At 45.3% G+C, this 22,031-nt stretch overlaps 1 protein-coding gene across 1 annotated transcript in view; it reads right to left on the bottom strand.

Annotated features, from left to right (window-relative positions):
• LOC147596709 (E3 ubiquitin-protein ligase KCMF1-like) overlaps positions 1-21,344 on the bottom strand; it is a 54,328-nt gene extending 32,984 nt beyond the window's left edge. Inside the window, exon 1 of the mRNA XM_086769605.1 lies at positions 21,174-21,344. Coding sequence (XP_086625731.1) covers positions 21,174-21,189 — 16 coding nt within the window. The 5' untranslated portion in view covers positions 21,190-21,344. The remainder of the gene's footprint in view (positions 1-21,173) is intronic.
• Between the last annotated feature and the right edge of the window lie 687 nt (positions 21,345-22,031).

The following is a 22,031-nucleotide window of genomic DNA, read 5'->3' as shown; positions in this document are numbered from 1 at the left end:
CTCTACCTTAGATAATAGCAAGGACACTTTTTGAGTTTTTCTACTCTCAATTATCGATACACAAAAACACATATAGACTGATAAACAGGCCCAAATAATGACATTTAAACCAATGTTCCACTACAGTGTAGCATTGAGCTAAAAACCTAAAGATTGCCAGCGAGGAAGAGAGAGAGATGGATGCCAGGCCCTGGCCAGCCCCCACTTATATACTGAGCATGACGTTTATGGCATGGAATACTCTCTTTGGACACTTTGGGTCAATTATTCTGTCTGTCTTTCTCCCAGCTTCCTGCATCTGCAAATTAGTGAGACTTGGAAAGCAGGACGGTGTCCTTGGTCTCATTCACAACAACTGGTATCATCAGAGTGTTTTATCAACATTCTTCACACACAAATCCAAAATACACCAGCCACTGAGAGGAAAATTAACTCTATCCCTGCCAAAACCAGGACACCCCTCCTGGTAATATCAATCAGCTTCAACAGGTAAGTATTTTGAATTTATGGATGAATCAAGAGATGCATAACAGTCTCATGAATTAAAAAAAAAAGGCTGTTTTCCTTTAACACACTGGATTCACTATTCTGGTATGTCAAGCTAGTAACATTTTTCACCTCTAGCATGGCTGAAAATTTCAGAGAAGTTATCATGCAAGCATTTTACATGCAACATGCTTAATACTAACATATTAAATATATATAGTTCCATATTTATTCTCATCTTCCCAAGCAAATATAATTTATTCTTATGCTATAAAATTTGGTTAATTTCTAATAAAAATAAACAGAAAAGAGGAACTAAGTAATTATCATATTAAGATGAACATCTGATCTAACATCAAGAAAAGGAGAATAGTGCTGAATAATATTAGGGTTCAAATACCACCTCACACTAGGATTAATTTTTAAAACTACATACAAAACTCAGGTGTGAAATCTAATAAGAAAAACAAAATGAAAAAATAAGTAGCCTTGAATAAACAGAAATAATGACTTATTTTCTCTCTGAACAGTAAAAGACTTCCATTTGATGTCCCCAAATACTATGGACAATCAAAATAATATTAGGAGCAGGTAAAAAAACCACTGCAAATTTCACATTCAGCTCACAGAGGATAGGCAAGTCTTCAGGCTTATCAAAAGACCTCAGGAACAGCATTTAGAGGGCATCAGTCTGAGATAAAATTTGCAACAACTTGCTTCCTTTGTCAGTCTTGTCCAAGATTCACTCTACCCTGTTTCAGTATTTAATAGGAAAAGCACAGAAACATTGAATTCCACTTAACAACTAGACAAAGTAGGAACAACATTTTGATGTAAATATAAAAAAGTTAAAGATAATATGTCTGTTGTAAACAAAGAAGCACTCATTACTTGAATAAATCAAGCCACAATTACTCCCTACTCAGAAAAAAAATTATTTTAATTAGAATAAAAAAGAGTTGCAAATTAGAAAATAACCACTCATCCCTTCACAATCAAATTAAAAGACACGGTCTATGGTCATTGAGGTGAGCAGCTCCAGTACCGCACAATTGGCAGCGGGGCGCCCTAGCCTAGGGGAACAAGGAAAACCCAGGCAACTACAGGCCAGTCAGCCTCACCTCTGTGCCTGGCAAGGTCGTGGAGCAGATCCTCCTGGAAACCATGCTAAGGCACATGGAGAGCAAGGAGGTGGTTGGTGACAGCCAACATGGCTTCACAAAGGGCAAATCGTGCCTGACCAATTTGGTGGCCTTCTATGACGGGGTTCCAGCAACAGTGGACAAGGGACTAGCAATGGCCATCATCTACTTGGACTTGTGCAAAGCATTCGACACTGTCCCGCACGACATCCTTCTCTCTAAACTGGAGAGGCATGGGTTTGATGGATGGACCACTCGGTGGATGAGGAACTGGTTGGATGGCTGCACTCAGAGAGTGGTGGTCAATTCCTCAGGGGTCTGTGTTGGGCCAGGCCTGTTCAACATCTCTGTCGGCAACATGGACAGTGGGATAGAGTGCACCCTCAGCAAGTTCACCGACGACACCAAGCTGTGTGGTGCCATCGACACGCTGGAAGGGAAGGGATGCCATCCAGAGGGACCTTGACAGGCTGGAGAGGTGGGCCCATGCCAACCTCATGAAGTTCAACCAGGCCAAGTGCAAGGTCCTGCACCTGGGTCATGGCAATCCCAAGCACAAATACAGGCTGGGTGGAGAATGGATCAAGACCAGCCCTGAGGAGAAGGACTTGGGAGTGCTGGTAGATGAGAAGCTCAACATGAGCAGGCAATGCACCCTTGCAGCCCAGAAGGCCAACTGCATCCTGGGCTGCATCAAGAGGAGCGTGGCCAGCAGGTCGAGGGAGGGGATTTTCCCCCTCTACTCTGCCCTGGTGAGACCCCACCTGGAGTACTGTGTCCAGCTCTGGAGCCCCCAACATTAGAATGACATGGACCAGTTGGAGAGGGTCCAGAGGAGGCCACAAAGATGATCAGAGGGCTGGAGCACCTCTCCTATGAAGACAGGCTGAGAGAGTTGGGGCTGTTCAGCCTGGAGAAGAGGAGGCTCCGGGGAGACCTGATAGCGGTCTTCCAGTACCTCGAGGGCGCCTACAGGAAAGAAGGGGAGAGACTGTTCAGTAGGGCCTGTTGTGACAGGACAAGGGGTAATGGTTTCAAAAGAGAGGGAGGTAGATTTAGATTAGATATAAGGAAAAAATGTTTTACACTGAGGGTGGTGGAACACTGGCCCAGGTTGCCCAGAGAGGCAGTGGATGCCCCATCCCTGGAAACATTCAAGGCCAGGCTGGATGAGGCTCTGAGCAACCTGATCTAGTTGGAGATGTCCCTGCTCCTTGCAGGGGGGTTGGACTAGATGACCTTTGAAGGTCCCTTCCAACCCTAACCATTCTATGATTCTATGATATACTGAGCATGATGTCCCATGGGATGGAACAGCCCTTGGGCCAATTTGGGGAAACTCTCCCAGCTGTTGGCTAACTAGGAAACTGTCTCAGCTGTGTCCCCCAGCCACAGGGGCCACCAGCTCCAGTTCCCCTCCCAGCTCAGGTGAAAATTAACTCTATCCTAGCCAGAACCAGGTCAGGTTGTCAGGTGCCTGCAGTCTGGGAAATTCCACAGGTAGGAGTATGGAAATATGCCCAAACAGCAAAATGGTGTATCACCTGGGAAGGAACGGAGGGATGGCCAAAAGACTCCTTACAAGTAAAATTAGTATATCCTAATTTCAAAAATTCCAGAGCCAATTCAAGACACTTGAAAGCAAATTGGAACTGCACCAGAGTTTAGAATTGTAGTAGCCCAGATCCAGAAATATAGAGAATGTTCCTCATGGTCTGAGCTCTAAGGTTGGGATGTATATGTAGAAATTATACCACTCCTTTAAATGGGACCACTCTTTGGTCTCACCTAACAAATAACAATACTAGGGAGAATATAGACTGCACTCAATTAAAGATTCCAGTCTTAAGACCTACTGTATGGGTTAGCAGCGAAGGAAAGTGGGCAACTCATCTCCCTATTGCAGGTCAGAACCAATACTGGACACTAAGATTACTAATGTTATGTCCACTTTGGAGAAAGGCAAAACTGATCCTCACCCATAACGATGACCATAACTCAGGAAAGAAGAAAGAACGCTGAAAGGTCCCCTATAATAGATAGGGAAGAATTCCAACAAGATGTATGTCAATGGGAACAAGACTGACAAGACATGTCCCTGGGAGAAGGAACAGAATGGCACCCTAAATCAGCAAAACAAGAAAATACCAAGATAAGCAAAGGGAACAAGACTGCTGGTAAAAGCCAAAGGGAAAATTATTTAAACTATGAGTGAACTATCCTAATTAACATAGTAAAAATCCTGCCCTCGATAGGGAAAGTCCCCTACCAACAAAAGCCCCTGTGGTGGCTTAGCCCGGATCACCACACAGTTCCTTATTCACCCTCCCCCTACCTAGTGGGACAGGGGAGAGAAATTGGGAAGAAAGAAAAACTCGTGGGTTGAGATAAAAACAGTTTACTAAAAATACTAAAAACTACAAAGCTAACAGGATATAAGGATATTAATATATACAAAATATACAAAATGAACAATGTACAATTTCTCACCACCCGATGTCCGAATGACCGACGCAGCCCGTCCTGAGCAGCGATCACAGGAACAACACCGAGCAGCAAGCAAAGGGGGAGAGCAAGCTAGCAAGGTAGAGGGAACGATGCCAGCAAGCAAGAGAGAAGAAAAGAATGCCAAGGGTGCCCAAACGGATACCCGACAAGAAAAGGAATAACTGAAAATGATGCCCCCTCCCATGGGCAACCCCCACTTATATACTGAGCATGACGTTTATGGCATGGAATACTCTCTTTGGCCAGTTTGGATCAATTATTCTGTCTGTCTTTTGCCCAGCTTCCCGCATCTGCACGTTAACGCGACCTTAACGAGACTTGGAAAGCCAGACAGTGTCCTTGGTCTCATTAAAAACAACTCGTATCATCAGAATGTTTTTATCAACATTCTTCACACACAAAATCCAAAACACACCGGCTACTGAGAAGAAAGTTAACTCCATCCCTGCTGAAACCAGGACAGCCCCTTCCTCACATTCCTCTCCTTTTGCATGCACAATAAAAAGGGAGGATGCTGTAACAGTAAGTGAAGACAGGCATCACAAGAACCAATGGGAATGAGGGTGACTATGCATAACTGTAAAAAGTACTGATAACTGTTGCTCAGAACGTATAAATGCTTACCATGTGTTAGCTGAGGTGTGCTAGCTTTGTGGATTTACCACCTAGCACCCATCTCTACGCAGAAATGAAATTAACAAATATCTCGACTCTGTGATCAGCTCTGTGCACACTGGGTAAAGAACCCAGATTTCTGGACAACAGCTTTAGATACTCAGTCTATCCAGTAGCTGGCCCCTGTGTTCCAATAAAATTAAAAATGTAAAATTTAGATTAATAGCCAAGTTAACTTTATGTTAACGGTGGGAAACATCCCTCATTCTGTTCTGAAATTGTGAATTGTGTAAGAAACACTGGGTTATTATTTTTCGGTACCGATTTGGGCAGTGCTACTTCTCAAAAACCTCCTCTTTGTTCTCCCTTGGGATACATCCTGAAAAATTGAAATAAGTTTGGAGGGGACCCCATGACAAAAGATAAATTAAAACAATATTGTAATAAATGGTGGCCACAGTATAAATTGGATGATGGTGAAAAATGGCCGGAAAATGAATCTATTAAGTACAACATTATATTACAATTAATGTTACTTTGTCAACAGTTAGACAAAGTCAGTAAAGAATGGCCTGCCTGTTTAAGAGCCATTGCTGCAGCAATGATTTTCGTTGAAGAGGCCAGAAAACTAACTTTGGATATTAGGAAAAATTTTTTTACAATGAGGGTTGTAGAACACTGGAACAGGTTGCCCAGAGAGGTCGTGGAAGCCCCATCCCTGGAAACGTTCAAGGCCAGGCTGGATGAGGCTCTGAGCAACCTGATCTAGTCAGGGATGTCCCTGCTCCTTGCAGGGGGGTTGGACTAGATGACCTTTGAAGGTCCCTTCCAACTCTAACCATTCTATGATTCTATGATTCTATAACATCAAAAGCCTTTCTAAAGTAAACATCCACAGTTTTCCCCCTCATCCACACAGTCACTGCAGAGAGGGCAAATGGGCACAATTTACCCTTGGTAAATCCATGCTGGCTGCTTGCAATCACCTCCTTGCATTTCATGTTCTCAGACATTACTTCCAGGAGGATTTGTTCCTTAACTTTTCCAAGGACTGAGGCAAGGCTAATCAGCCTGTAGTTTCCCAGATCCTCCTTCTTGAAAATGGGAGTAATGTTTGGTCGTCATCTCCCCCCTCCCCTTGAGTCATCATTAACCTCTCCTAATCACCATGGCCTTTCAAAGATGACAGAGTGGGCTCACAATAATATGAATGAGTTCCCTCAGCACCCTCAGATGCATCCCATCTGGTCCTATGGACTTGTAAATCTGCAACTGGCTTAAGTGGTCCCTAACTTAATCTTTGCTTACTGTGGACAATACTTCACTCCCACAGACTGTTGATAGGCTCTGTGACCCAGAGGCCAGAAGGCAAACCTTACCAGTGAAAACCAAGGCAAAAATTTCACTTATATGAAACTGCTATGCTTTTTTAATTAGAGTATGTGTGAAAATCCATCCTCTGAAAATAAAAATCTGATCCACAACAAAAACATTATGCAGCTTCATTTTTAGTCTAATGCAACTAGAAGAGGAGACATCACTGACTACAGTCGGGAAAAAGCAAATTTATAATTCTGTCAACACCAGATAGCAACAGATCACCATACTGTAGGGAACAAATAAGAAATACAAGTTTATCAGTCTCATTGTTAAAATGCCATACAGCCCAAATCATATTAGCAAACTGAATTACAAGAAGAGAGAATTCACTTTTGTTTCTACAAAATAGATCACATGCAATTAAAAAAAAAAATCTATTTTTGCATGTCTAGAAACTGAAAACATTTAAACCATTACTTAGAGCATTTATTTTTATTTGGGGACAATGACTCCAAAGTAGTTCCCTTAAAATAGTCACTGTGGCTTCATGCTCAACATAAACCCCTTTCAAAAAGCTTAGTACAGAATCCCAAATTTAGTAATCGATTTACTGAACAAGCCACATACACACCAAGTTTTAAAAATTAGAACATTAAACTTGAACCAAAAAGCTTTTTCCTAAATTTAAGCAATTCTATGCTACAGAGATGTTTTCCTTTATTTGCTGAACTAGCTTTCTGAAAATACACACTTTATTATACTATTATGTTGAAATGTATGATGCAGCTTTGTATTTAATAAATCATTGCATCAACACACATGTAACCCACTCCATAGATTGAGACACGAGCAAAGAAATCATCAAAATCCAGGTCTCGTGATTCCTAATTATATACTCAGACCCTAAGGTGCAACTTAGGGTGACTCCCATCTACAAGAAGGGCCGTAAGGAGGATCCGGGGAACTACAGGCCTGTCAGCCTGACCTCAGTACCCGGGAAAGTTATGGAGCAAATCATCTTGGGTGAGATCACTTGGCATATGAGTGGCATCCAGGGGATCAGGCCCAGCCAGCACGGGTTCACGAAAGGCAGGTCGTGCTTGACCAACCTCATTTCCTTTTACGACTGGGTGACCAGACTGGTGGATGAGGGAAAGGCTGTTGATGTGGTCTACCTGGACTTCAGCAAAGCCTTTGACACGGTCTCTCACAGTATTCTCCTAGGGAAACTGGCTGCCCGTGGACTGGGTAGGTATACCCTTCTTTGGATAAAGAACTGGCTAGGGAGCCGTGCCCAGCGGGTAGTAGTTAATGGAGACAAGTCCAGCTGGCAGCCTGTTACAAGTGGTGTCCCCCAGGGGTCGGTACTCGGGCCCATCTTGTTCAATATCTTTACTGATGACCTAGACGAGGGGATTGAGTGTACCCTCAGTAAGTTTGCAGATGACACCAAGTTGGGTGGCGGTGTTGATCTGCCTGAGGGTAGGGAGGCCCTTCAGAGGGATCTGGATAGGCTGGATCGCTGGGCTGAGCTGAATGGGATGAGGTTCAACAAGGCCAAGTGTCGGGTCCTGCACTTTGGCCACAATAACCCCATGCAGCGCTATAGGCTCGGAGCTGAGTGGCTGGAGGACTGTGAAGAGGAAAGGGACCTGGGGGTGTTGGTTGATGCTCAGCTGAACATGAGCCGACAGTGTGCCCAGGTGGCCAAGAGGGCCAACGGCATCCTGGCCTGCATTAGAAATAGTGTGGCCAGCAGGAGCAGGGAGGTAATCATCCCCCTGTATTCGGCACTGGTGAGGCCGCACCTCGAGTATTGTGTTCAGTTTTGGGCCCCTCACTACAAGAAAGACATTGAAGCCCTGGAACGTGTCCAGAGAAGGGCAACAAAGCTGGTGAGGGGTCTGGAGCACAAGTCTTATGAGGAGCGGCTGAGAGAGTTGGGATTGTTTAGTCTGAGGAAGAGGAGGCTCAGGGGAGATCTCATTGCACTCTATAGCTTCCTGAAGGCAGGTTGTGATGAGCAGGGGTTTGGCCTCTTCTCCCAGGCAACAAGCAGGACCCGAGGAAATGGCCACAAGTTGTACCAGAGGAGGTTTAGATTGGACGTGAGGAAAAACTTTTTCTCCCAAAGAGTGGTCAGGCACTGGAACGGCCTGCCCAGGGAGGTGGTGGAGTCGCCGTGCCTGGCAGTGTTCAAGAGGCGGCTTGATGAGGAGCTACAAGATATGGTTTAGTAGCTGTGGCAGCAATGGTAGTGGGAAGACGGTTGGACTAGATGATCTTATAGGTCCCATCCAACCATGTGATTCTATGATTCTATGAACTACAAAAAGAAAAGGCACAAAACAGTATAATATAATTTAATAGTATTTTAACAGGCTGGGGGAAGGGTCAACTATATTAATACAAGTTTCACAAATCTTCACAAAGACTATTATTATTTCACTGACCTGTCTATTAAAATCTTACAAAATGCTTGAAAATTAGGAGATTTTAAATAAAGCTAAAAATCTAGAAACAGCTACTGTCAATTATACCTTTTATATGATGCAGTCACATCCAGAAAAATCACAATTGATTATCTAAGATTTCCCTTGATCTTTAAGTCAGTATATTTTAGTCTTGTTCACTTATTCAGCGAAGTAAGATATTTTTTTACCTAATATTTAGCTAAAAGAATTGGATAATAACTGAGATACAGTAAGTACTTTGGACTTTAAAAGTCTGCTAGGTGGCAAAATAAGACCCAGTAGTTCTGATAAGTAACAGGAGAGAAAACAGATTTGATTGAGGCTCACAACTGAACAATAAATAGCAGTATGGTATAAACTGCCTGCAGAAGCTAAGATATGAAAATATTTTGATCTCTGTACTATGGTTAATGTCATGAAACAGAAAAGCACGAGTCTCTGATCTGCATATTAAAGTTAAGATGAAAGACAATGCTGTAAGTCTGTTCAAAAGAAAGATCCAGTGCTCTCTTGCTGCAAGCATAGTATATTTTTACATGTATTGATCACTAGAAATATAAAGGAAATCAGAAGCTCAGGAAGAAAACCAAGATAATAAAGGGAGGGGACACACTGAAAATACAGAAAAAAACATTACGTAACAATATAGAAGTATCCCCGGGAAAGAGATATATGACAGTTGAAACACTGAAGAGTAAACAGCTCCAACTTCAAATTTTGAAGAGCTAGTCTAAGTCCTACCTTGTTTTATATTGAGTTTCACTCAAATGCCATTCAAAAGGGTCATTTTTGCTCAGTACATTTATGAGCAATCTGAAATAATCAGATACCTGTGAGAAAATGCTAACCCTCACATGAAATGCACCTCCAGTATTTAGCACATTCTTTAAAAACATAAGATGCACATAAGATGTCAATGGCTCAATGTTCAAGAGGAAACCAGTAACAAGAGTGCTGTCCCTCAGGGGTCCATACAGGGAGTAATACTGTTTAATATCTTCATCAATGACAGACAGTGGGATCGAGTGCACCCTCAGCAAGTCTGCAGACGACACAAAGCTGAGTGGTACAGGTGAATCACTAGAGGGGAGGGATGCCATCCAGAGGGACCTTGGGAGGCTTGAGGAGTAGGCCCGTGCAAACCTCATGAAGTTCAACCAGGCCAAGTGCAAGGTCCTGCACGTGGGTCAGGGCAATTCCCAGCATCACTACAGGCTGGGCGGAGAATGGACTGACACCAGTTCTGTGGAGAAGGACTGGTGGATGAAAACCTGGACATGAGATGGCAATGTGCACTTGCAGCCCAGAAAGCCAACAGCATCCTGGGCTGCATCAAAAGAAGCGTGGCCAGCAAGTTGAAAGAAGTGATTCTATAAAGCCAGCCCTTAGGGAGCACAGCACAGCAGTTCCCACAGGGAAGGCACCTCCTCTTCGAAGGAGGGGGATTCCAATGGGACAGAGGGAGACCTGAAGCACACACAACCCAGCATCCGGGCACCAGCCAAAGGCACTCGTCCTACCTGACCCTCAAGGCAGAGTGGTGGGCACTCGCCTGAGGGCAAAGGCTGCAGCTCCGGCTGAGAGGTCTGCACCAGCTACCCCAGCGGTAGAAAACGCCTCACACAGACGGCGCTGCTAACGGAGAGGCTGCAGTGCAGACCTTGGGCTGCAGGAAGTATCTCGACCTTTCTTCTGGGGCAGGGACAGGTGGCAGCCCTGCCTACAGAAGGTGTGCCCAGGTGGAGGAGCTCCTGCGGCAGTGGCTGAGCTGCAGGAGGTGGTCAGGAGGCTGTGTAGCATCAGGGAGGCTGCGAAGGAGTTAGATAGTTGGTTCCAAGCGCAGTCTGCACCAGAACCACAGCCCCCAGCCAAACAGACAAAAACTCCCCCACCGACACACACAGAAGGGAAGGGGGCCGATGATGCTGAAGAATGGAAGCTTGCGAAGGCAAGGGCCAGCAGGAGGAAGAGACTTCCCCCGAACCCTGAGGTGCCCTTGCAAAATTGCTTTGCTGCTCTGCAGACCAAAGAGGAAAGACCCAGCACATCAGGAGAGACGCTGGAGCTGAGCAAGGCAGCCCGACCTGTTCCCCATATAACAACCAGTGCAACCAAGAAGAGGCGGCAGGTGATAGTAGCGGGTGACTCTCTTCTGGGAGGTACGGAGGCACCCATTTGCCAACCCGACACACTCTCTAGAGAGGTGTGCTGCTTACTGGGGGCTTGTATCCGGGACGTCACCAAGAGACTACCAAACCTCATACTGCCCACGGACTATTATCCACTGCTGGTGTTTCACATGGGCACCAGTGACGCAGCCAGGAGCAGCCTGAGGAGCATCAAGAGGGACATCAAGAGGGACTTCAGGGCCCTGGGTACAACAGTCAAGGACTCTGGGGCGCAGGTGGTATTCTTGTCAATCCTCCCAGTCGAAGGGCAGGGACCTGAAAGGGCCAGATGTATCTGGCAAGTCAACAAATGGCTACAGGACTGGTGCCACAGCCAGGGCTTTGGCTACTTAGACCATGGGACTCGCTTTGAGAAGCCTGGTCTACTGGGGGCTGATGGGGTCCACCTAACTGAGAAGAGGAAGAGCGTCTTCGGCCAAAGGCTTGCCAGGCTCGTCAAGAGGGCTTTAAACTAACATTGCCGGGGGAGAGGGAGCACGATCCAGCCCACCACTGTCAGTATGGCGCCAGTGCCAGCAACAGGTGCCCAGAACCTGGGGAAGGATCGCAGGTAAGTACGAGAGCACCTAAGTGCAGCTCAAAGGAATGCCAGCCGCTCCAGCCAGCAAGTCGGCTTCATCGGGGGCTCAGCTTCAGTGCCTCTATGCCAACACACATAGCATGGGGAACAAACAGGAAGAGCTAGAGATGTGCGCACGCCTGCAGGGCTACGATCTTCCTGGCATCACAGAGACGTGGTGAGATGGGTCCTATGACTGGGGAGTTGGAATGGAAGGATATAGGCTCTTTAGGAAGGACAGGCAGAGGAGACAAGGAGGGGTTGTCACCCTCTATGGCAGCAACCAGCTGGAGTGCATGGAGCTCTGCCTGGGGATGGAGGAGGAGCTGACCGAGAGCTTATGGGTCAGGATTAGAGGGAGGGCAGGGACAGGGGACATTATGGTGGAGGTTTGCTACAGGCCGCCTGGCCAGGAGGACCGAGTGGACGAGGCCCTCTATAGACAGATAGGAGCAGCCTCACGGTCACAAGCCCTGGTCCTCATGGGGGACTTGAACCACCCTGACATCTGTTGGAGGGACAACACAGCTGGGCACAGGCAGTCCAAGAGGTTCCTGGAATGTGTGGATGACAACTTCCTCCTGCAGGCAATAGAGGAGCTGACGAGGAGGGGTGCCATGCTGGACCTCATTCTCACCACCAAGGAGGGGCTGGTGGGGGATGTGGAACTCAAGGGCAGCCTTGGCTGCAGTGACCATAAGATGGGGGAGTTCAGGATCTTCAGGGCAGTGAGGAAGCTACGCAGCAAGCTCTCTGCCCTGGACGTCAGGGGAGCAGACTTTGGCCTCTTCAGGGATCTGCTGGGCAGAATACCATGGGATAAGGTCCTGGGCCTCTCTTCCCTCCTGGGAAGTTGGTTGATATTCAAGGAGCGCCTCCTTCAAGCTCAGGAGCGATGCATCCCAACAAAGAGGAAGTCGGGAAAAAAACACCAGGAGGCCTGCATGGATGAACAAGGAGCTCCTGGACCAACTGACAAACAAAAAGGAGGCCTACAGGAGGTGGAACCAAGGACGGATAGCCTAGGAGGAATACAGAGAAATTGTCTGAGCAGCCAGGGATCAGGTAAGGAAGGCTATAAAACCCTGACAGAATTACACCTGTCCAGGGATGTCAAGGGCAACAAGAAAAGCTTCTATAGGTATGTGGGAGATAAAAGGAAGACCGGGGAGAATGTGAGCCCTCTCCAGAAGGAAATGGGAGACCTGGTTACCCGGGACATGGAGAAGGCTGAGGTGCTCAACGACTTTTTTGCCTTGGTCTTCACCGGCGAGGGCTCTAGCCACATCGCCCAAGTTGTGGAAGGCACAAGCAGGGACTGGGAGAATGAAGAACCGCCCACTGTACTGGAAGAGCAGGTTCGGGAGCATCTGAGGAACCTGAAGGTGCACAGGTCCATGGGACCTGATGAGATGCATCCCTGGGTCCTGAGGGAACTGGCAGATGAAGTTGCCAAGCCGCTGGCCATCATACTTGAGAAGTCGTGGCGGTCTGGTGAGGTCCCCGATGACTGGAAGAGGGGTAACGTAACCCCCATTTTTAAAGAGGGGAACAAGGAGGACCAGGCAACTACAGGCCGGTCAGCCTCACCTCTGTGCCTGGCAAGGTCGTGGAGCAGATTCCCCTGGAAACCATGCTAAGGCACATGGAGAGCAAGGAGGTGGTTGGTGACAGCCAACATGGCTTCACCAAGGGCAAATCGTGCCTGACCAATTTGGTGGCCTTCTATGACGGGGTTCCAGCATCGGTGGACAAGGGACAAGCAACGGCCATCATCTACCTGGACTTCTGCAAGGCATTTGACACTGTCCCGCGCGACATCCTTCTCTCTAAACTGGAGAGGCATGGGTTTGATGGACGGACCACTCGGTGGATGAGGAATTGGCTGGATGGCCGCACTCAGAGAGTGGTGGTCAACGGCTCAATGTCCAGGTGGAGACTGTTGACGAGTGGCATTCCTCAGGGGTCCGTGTTGGGCCCGGCCCTGTTCAACATCTCTGTCGGCGACATGGATAGCGGGATAGAGTGCACCCTCAGCAAGTTCGCCGATGACACCAAGCTGTGTGGTACCGTTGACACGCTGGAGGGGAGGGATGCCATCCAGAGGGACCTTGACAGGCTGGAGAGGTGGGCCCGTGCCAACCTCATGAAGTTCAACCAGGCCAAGTGCAAGGTCCTGCACCTGGGTCATGGCAATCCCAGGCACAAATACAGGCTGGGTGGGGAATGGATCGAGACCAGCCCTGAAGAGAGGGACTTGGGAGCGCTGGTGAATGAGAAGCTCAACATGAGCCGGCAGTACACCCTTGCGGCCTAGAAGGCCAACCACATCCTGGGCTGCATCAAGAGGAGCGTGGCCAGCAAGTCGAGGAAAGTGATTCTGCCCCTCTACTCTGCCCTGGTGAGACCCCACCTGGTGTATTGTGCCCATTTCTGGAGCCGCGAACACCAGAAGGACATGGACCAGTTGGAGAAGGTCCAGAGGAGGGCCACAAAGATGATCAGAGGGCTGGAGCACCTCTCCTATGAAGACAGGCTGAGAGGGTTGGGGCTGTTCAGCCTGGAGAAGAGGAGGCTCCAGGGAGACCTTAGAGCGGTCTTCCAGTACCTCAAGGGGGCCTACAGGAAAGATGGGGAGAGACTGTTCAGTAGGGCCTGTTGTGATAGGACGAGGGGTAATGATTTCAAAATACAGGGAGGTAGATTTAGATTAGATATTAGGAAATAATTTTTTACAATGAGGGTGGTGGAACACTGGAACAGGTTGCCCAGAGAGGCGGTGGATGCCCCATCCCTGGAAACATTCAAGGCCAGGCTGGATGAGGCTCTGAGCAACCTGATCTGGCTGGAGATGTCCCTGCTCCTTGCAGGGGGGTTGGACTAGATGACCTTTAAAAGTCCCTTCCAACCCTAACCATTCTATGATTCTACATTAGAGCCTATGAACTGGTCTGCTTTTTTACTGCACCATTTACAGAGGCCTTAAAACCCACCACAGGTAGAAAACAAGAAGTATTCTAAACCCTAGTGTTTATACTCAACTTCTCTAGTTTCCTGAACTTCTAATTTTTTTTTTTTGCTTGAACTATATAAATCTAATAATTCAAAAGTTATTACCTCATTTTAACCAAACTAACTAAGGCGGCATAGACTACTATAACTGCATCATACAGCTGAGATCCAAGTCCTTAGTGCCACAAAAACAAATGCAGGCAACTTATTGCCGTCTAGAGAGTTTTAACACATTATCCTACTTAGTTACAAAAAACAAACAAACAACCAAATAACATTGTCTTCAGAAGCATTCATTAACAAGAAGAACATTTGAGGAAAGGGAGAATGTTTTTGGAGCAAGTTTAACATGAAATTCAATGCAAATATCACAAACAGAAGCCATTAGCTGCTAGTCTGATGGAGTTGCTCAGAAGACATCCATCACAGCATCCCTCCAAGTCAGAATTCAGAGTTCTGTACCCCCAAACCATTATTATTTCCAAGATGTTTGTTTGTTTTTTAATTCCTGTATAGATTGTTGTATTTTTACATATGATTTGAGCCCCCAACATAAGAACAAAGAAGGACATGGACCAGTTGGAAAGGGTCCAGAGGAGGGCCACAAAGATGATCAGAGGGCTGGAGCACCTCTCCTATGAGGACAGGCTGAGAGAGTTGGGGCTGTTCAGCCTGGAGAAGAGGAGGCTCCAGGGAGACCTTATAGGGGCCTTCCAGTACCTCAAGGGGGCCTACAGGAAAGATGGGGAGAGGCTGTTCAGTAGGGCCTGTTGTGATAGGACGAGGGGTAATGGCTTCAAAATAGAGGGAGGTAGATTTAGATTGGATATTAGGAAAAAATTTTTTACAATGAGGGTTGTAGAACACTGGAACAGGTTGCCCAGAAAGGTGGTGGATGCCCCATCCCTGGAAACGTTCAAGGCCAGGCTGGATGAGGCTCTGAGCAACCTGATCTGGTTGGAGATGTCCCTGCTCCTTGCAGGGGGGTTGGACTCGATGACCTTTGAAGGTCCCTTCCAACCCTAACCATTCTATGATTCTCAACAATCCAATCAGAGATGAGCTCCTTATTCAGTTTTCTGGTCACACTGCTTAAATTTTTCCTGCTTCCAGAATATAAGCAACAAAAGAGTAACTAAGCTCTATATTACAAGGAGCCAGTTACTGGAAAGCCATAATTCCCCATTACGTAAAAGACTAATTTACTTTTCTCACACCATGACAGACTATAGAACAGACCCACGTATTTGAAAACACCATTTTAATTATTTCTTTAATATGTCACCATTTGTTAAGTCTAATAACTTGTGCTCTGCAGATCCCCTGTTCCTTCAGGCAACTATCTGGAATAACATCTATAGCAACATCTACCAGTACTAGTTTGACCCATAAGGGTCATAGAACTAGTCTAAGACCATCCTTTACTTATAAAGCACTCTTCTATAAAAAGATTCCATATTGCTTTTCAGCTCCTCAACACCAAGTCTTCCTTATCCTAGAAGTTTTGTTTTTGTTTTTTTTTCATACTGTCAGGTCCTGCCTATCAAATAGTCTGGCAATTTGTAGGCCTTATACCAAGAGACCCGAAAGAGAACATTTTGCAGATCATTGCATCTATTGTACTTTCAGTATCCAAAAACGCAGGGCAAAAAGCTTTTCATCCTTAGAGTGCTCTGAAGTTGAAGATAACCAAGGGAAGTATTTAGGAGTCAACTGATACCACCCAGCTTCCAATTCAACTTAATAAATCTACAACTGATTTAATGAATATAATTTACAATTACAAGTCTATAAGATGAAAGATGATCATGGTTTACAGCACAAGAGTCTAGGGATGAGCCTTCTATCTGTACAGCAACCAAGTCAACTTACATTTGTTGATATTTTCATCTTACATGGGCAATACATACGACAGCATGGGACAGGGACAAAATTAAGATGTATATAACATAGTTCACAGGATCTTAAGCGTTGGGGAGGAGGGTGGGTGTTTTAAAAGCTTAAACTGCAAAGAGTTAGAAAAGACAGCTTTAGTTTAAACAACAAACCTAGTCACTTTTCAAAGTACCTTGAGGGTTTTATTCGTGTTCAGAAAAGGGTTCCAACCTTGAACCAATGATTGCAAAAGGTATGAGTCAAGCAACTGCTTGCACTCACTTCTGAGATTCAGTTCTGAACTCTATTAATGAAGAGCACTTATGCAAGTGATAAGAAAAGTTGAAAGCACTTCTATGAGTGCACCTTCCCTCTCTCCTCCCCCCCCTTCTTCCCAGGCTCAACTTTACTCCTTCATTTCCAATTCTTCTACTTCCTCCCCCCAAACAGAGGCACAGGAGGAATGTGGATTGGGGGTTGTGGTCAGTTCATAACAGTTTGTCTCTGCTGCTCCTTCTCCTCACACTTTTCCCCTGCTTCAGCATGGGTCCTCTCCCCAGACTATAGTCCTTCAGGAAAAGGCTACTCCAGCATGGGGTCCTCTCCATGGGCCAGTTTCCACCACTAGCCTGCTCCTGCACCAGATCCTGTCCATGGGCTGCAGTTTCCTCCTGGAGCCTGTTCCATTGTAGTCCTCTCCACAGGCCCCACCACTGGCCTGCTCCCACTCCTCTCCATAGACTGCAGGGAAGTATACCTGCTATAGCACCCAGAACACCTCCTCCCTCTCCTTTTTTTTTTCTGACCTTGCTGTCTACAAGATTGTTTCTTACACTTCCACTCCCCTCTCCCCTTTCTTACACGCACTGCTGCACGGCATTTTTACCCTTTCTTAGATTTGTTTTCAGAGATGCCATCAGCTTCAATGACTGGCTCAGCTTTGGCCAGCAGTGGGTCCTTTGCAGAGCCAGCTAGAACCAGCTCTGTCCAGCACATGAGCAGCTCCATGTCTCTTCTCACTAAGACCACCCCTGCAGCCCCCCACCACCAAAACCTTGCCACGTAAACCCAATACATGTAAATTACATTAAGGATCATATTTACATAAGAACATAGGAATTAGCATGAGTTCAGATCAGAGATTCAGCTAACTATTCATAGAAAGTTTTAGGAACATCACAGAATATCAGATATTAGATTCTCTACAGCAACCTTTTAGTCTCAAATAGTTGAGACACATAAAATACAAAGTTTGAGACAGAACCCAAAGTTTTAATTCTTCAAACTAGAAACCAGATGGTAAAATTACTTCTGTGAAAAAGTATTGCAGTCTAGTTATACACTGTGTGAAAAAGCACTTCTTTTAATCAGTTTTGAAACATCAGCCTCTTTAACTGTATGATCTCCTGTTCTTGTATTATGAAAAACAAAAACCCAGTTATAGGCACTCTTTGTTTGTATTACTTAAGCTGTTCATTCTTTTCAGATTCTCTTTGGCAACCTTGAAGATAAAGATTTTTTCAGTCTCTATTAATGCAATAGTCCTTTGTCTCTTCTCCCCTCCACCCTGAGTCACATAACTTCTTGAGTTCTTTGGAGGGGATTCAAGCCAAACCCATGTCTCTCTAGTTTAGAGAGAAGGATGTTGTGCAGGACAGTATCAAATGCCTTGCACAAGTCCAGGTAGATGATGTCTGTTGCTCATCCCTTGTCCACCGATGCTGTCACCCCATCATAGAAGGCCACCACATCTTACCAACAAACACAGTAGCAGTAAAAACAGAAGCATGATTATCTACAGTGATACCCCACAACCTTTTCCCAAGTTGATAGCACTGAAGTAGACGCTTTAAGGTACCTGAATAGTTAAATTTCTCCCTATTGCTTTTCCTTTTAACACAAGTTTATTTCACTCATCTTGTGCTGCTCATGCATTGAGCTTATTTAGCTCTTTCTAAACTTCCTTGAAAGACCTTCTAGTCACCCCTAGCTCAAATAACTGTCTTATTTGCAAACATTTATATCCCACTATTCCCATCCTCCACTCTGGATAATTTTTAAAAGTTCTATACCAGTTACATTTCTGAAGGTATTAAACAGTCAATGGCAAAAGGTCAATGGTTGAATTCTACTCTCTCTTTTCCTGCCTCCCAATCAACTTCTGATCCACAACATGACTTAATATCTTGCCACAAAGCAAATTGCCAAGAGACTCTGATGAAAAGTAAGCTTATACCTCCATCAGATACTTATTTAGAGCCCTGAGACACTGGAACTTCAAGTTCTCCAGCATTTATCTTCTCAAATACATCCTTCCCCATCACAAAACTGATTCTGGCAAGAACAAGACATTTTGACAAAAACACACAGCAGAAATACAATTTATTAACATGACTGAAACTCACCTTTCTCCTATACCTTATCTTTACAAAAAGAACTTCCATCAATTTAGAGATTGAGAACTCTCAGCCAACCACAGACCCTACATCAAGGCAACTTATTCTAACCTTGTAACTAATAGAAAATTAACACTTCAAACATGTTAAATGAGGAATAAAAGAAAACCATTAAGAAAACTCAAGACAAACCAGGTTCCTATAAAAGTCTATCACAAAGTAAAACTGTTGCTCCAGCTTTATATCTTTTCAGTTTTGATGGAGTTTTTCCTTCTTTATATAAAAAGATATTTATGTCAACAATGTAACATTATCATCAACAGTTTATTAGAAGATAACTATTTTCATTTAAAAAAAACATGCAACTTAAAAACTTGAAACAGGCATACCAATGTTTTTTGAACAAAACCATGCTTAACATTATTTCCATACTTCAATTTCTGCTGATGAATAGAGAGACTAAGAAAAACATTACTCCCCACACTACAAACAAAATCTGACATCCACTAGAAAAACCTCAAAAGATAACCTCTATCAAACACATTTTAAAAAAACCCTGTTTTAATAATTCTTCTTTTATTAAAACATTGCAACACTGAACAATACATCATACTACTGTTGTAGCTTTAACCAGTGCAATTTAACTAACAACCTAACAATCCTACTACTGTGCTTTAAATTGCATATCATGATTATCTATCACAGCAGCAGTTTATGGAGTACTTTTTCCAACAAAGCCACAAACAAAAACTTTTTATTAATCCTTATTTTACTCACTGTTGTTAGCATTTGCCTCGTTATCTGCATAGGATGCAGATAATCCAACAACCCCACCCCTCCCTTTGAAAAAAAAAAAAAAAAACAAAAAACCACCAAAAAAACCCCAAAAACTAAAACCCACAAAATAAAAAATAAAATAAAATAAAAATTAAAAAAGAATAAATTCACACACCACCAAAGCACAAATCTACATCTTAATCAGAAAAGAACCAAAAGGATTTGGTATCTTTACCAGGGAAAAAAAGTGCAAGACTGGTCTTAAATAGACAAGCACATACACTAACAAAATGCTGTAGCTATACACTGAATAGCCATCATACTTAGTCTAGTTCAGCATTAAGCTACCAGCCCTCCATCTCAAATTCAGTATTATTACTCCCAAACACTGAAGTCTTCTAGCACATTGCTTTCAAAACATTAAGATTAAATAAAGATATCTCCATTCCTTTTAAAAAGGTTATTCTCACAGCTCTAGGAGAATCAAAATTATATATGGAGCCAGGTGTTAAATTCAGTTCCTAACAGAGAAAAAAATTATCCTTTCAAGATACAAGAAAGAACTTCTACAGAATATTTTATGCTAGTGCAACTATCAGTAAAAAGAGGTAGAAAACCAAGTAAGTTTACTTACAAATATCACACACAACTTCTCTCTACATAAATTCCCTTTTTTCATTTTTCTCTCCATTCTTCTCACTTATTTTTTATTAATCCTTAACTATCCACTTCACTTACCCATAGCAAAAAAAAAAAAAACACCAAAAAAAAAAAACACAACAGAAGAACAAGGACAAACACACAAAACAATTGCATAATGATCTCTCCACAAAAGCTGCTACTACATCGGCATGTTTCCTCTTTTAAAATACAAAATTTAAAAGAGAATATATTACTTCTCAACTTGCCAAATCCACCAAAATACAAACTACAGCTGAACAATGCCATGAAGACTGCATAAACTCTTTCTCCCAATACCACATCCAATTACGTGCATGAGTGCCTTCTACACCTGCAGCGCAAACCCCCTCTCCCTGCCTTCATTATACCAAAACAGACCACACCCCAATCCACTTCCTCAGGATGCGAGGCCACCCTCCTAGCATTGCCTCCCCTCAAGCACTACTCTCCCCGTGCCTCATGTTCCACAATCCCTTCTCCTCCTCCCTACCCTAAGAAACCTTGGGGTACTTTCCCTCATGCCAGGCCTGCCTCCTCTTCCCCTCCTGCACCCCTTTTCCCTTTCACATCATGCCATTTACAACTCCCAGGACACATCAGCAAGCTACCCTGCTACACACCTCTCACCTCCCTTACACCTTCCTCCTTTCCCCCAAAACAGATTCCTCCAGGCCCCCCTCTCAGGCCTATCCTTCTAATAGTGAAGTAAGAAGAGTGAAAATAAACAGTTCTCCTGTCTCCTCCCCTCTATTATCTGCCTCGGACACACTCCTTGTCCGGAGCAAGACAAGGCCCGAGTCGCAGGCTAGCGAGGGGTGACAGAGACCAGACTAATTTCAAGCTGCGAGCACGGGCCTGGTGTACGTGCTTAGTGGCGACAGAAGGACTCGGGGCCTACACGTAACGGACACGGCCACCACCTCCCCTCCTGCGACACTGCAAAGTGAGGCCTGGCCGCCGCCTTTCTCCTCCCACCATTGCTACTTTCCGTGATCGAAAGGCCCCGCTCTCAGCGACGGCGGCGCCGCCATGTTGACCCACCTCACACGGCAGCATGCGAGGCCATAACGCCGTACAGAGTTCAAGGACATCTTTCCCCCTCCCCTCCCCTCCCCTCCCCCCGGTCTTGAGTCTCTCACCTTCATGTCGGGACATCCTAATTTTGAGGCTGCAGCCCAGGCCTGTCCCTAGGCTCCCGCTGGGCTGCTCAGGCGTCGCTTTAACCTAGGTCCCTCCCGCCTTACACACTGACCCCCAAGCGCGAAGCTAACAAGCGACAAAAAGGGGAAAAGAAATGGAGGCGGTGAAGCAAAAAAGCATCTGTTTGTTTGTTTGTTTGTTTGTTTGTTTGTTTGTTTGTTCGGCCGGCCGGTCTGTCGGTCTGTCTGCCTGCCTGCCTGCCTGCCTGCCTGCCCCTCTCTCTCTCTCTCTCTCTCTCTCTCTCTCCCCCTCCCTCCCTCGGGGGGGCGGATCCACCGGCAGTGACTTCCCAAGCGCCGCGATATAGTGAATCTTAGGCCCTTCTTCCTCTTCCGCCTCTTTAATCTACACCCCTCTTCCTGAGTGCCCACCTCTGTTCCCTATTCTGTTGTTACTGTAAGAACACTGACTGTATTCCTCAGCTCTTTCCCGTTCTAAGTTCAACGTCTCCCAGTTTCTTTCTTTCTCCACCTGTTTTGAGTTTTTTAAAATTATTTCTCTCTTTTTTTCTTCATTTCTTCTCTGTCCAATAGCCACTGCTACTGCACACAGGAAGGAAGAGGAAATACACAGCCAATGGAAAGGAGGATCGGCATCACCCAACGCAGGAAAAGCCCCAGAGTTGAGCGTAGCTTACTGGATGGGGCTCTCCCCTTCTTCCTCCAAACTAGGAAAGACTGCTGTCTCCAGGCATTCACCAGAGACGCAGCCTCCTTCACTATTTCGGCCTGTGAGAACTGCCCTCGTGCCGCGGGAGGCAGGGGGAGAAGAGTCCCCCCGCTTGCCCCTGTTGTAGA

The sequence above is a fragment of the Chlamydotis macqueenii genome, chromosome W (assembly GCF_036417535.1).
Source record: "Chlamydotis macqueenii isolate bChlMac1 chromosome W, bChlMac1.mat, whole genome shotgun sequence".
Lineage (NCBI taxonomy): Eukaryota > Metazoa > Chordata > Aves > Otidiformes > Otididae > Chlamydotis > Chlamydotis macqueenii.
The sequence above is the reverse complement of the archived record's forward strand: the minus strand, read 5'-3'. Positions and strand labels throughout refer to the sequence as shown.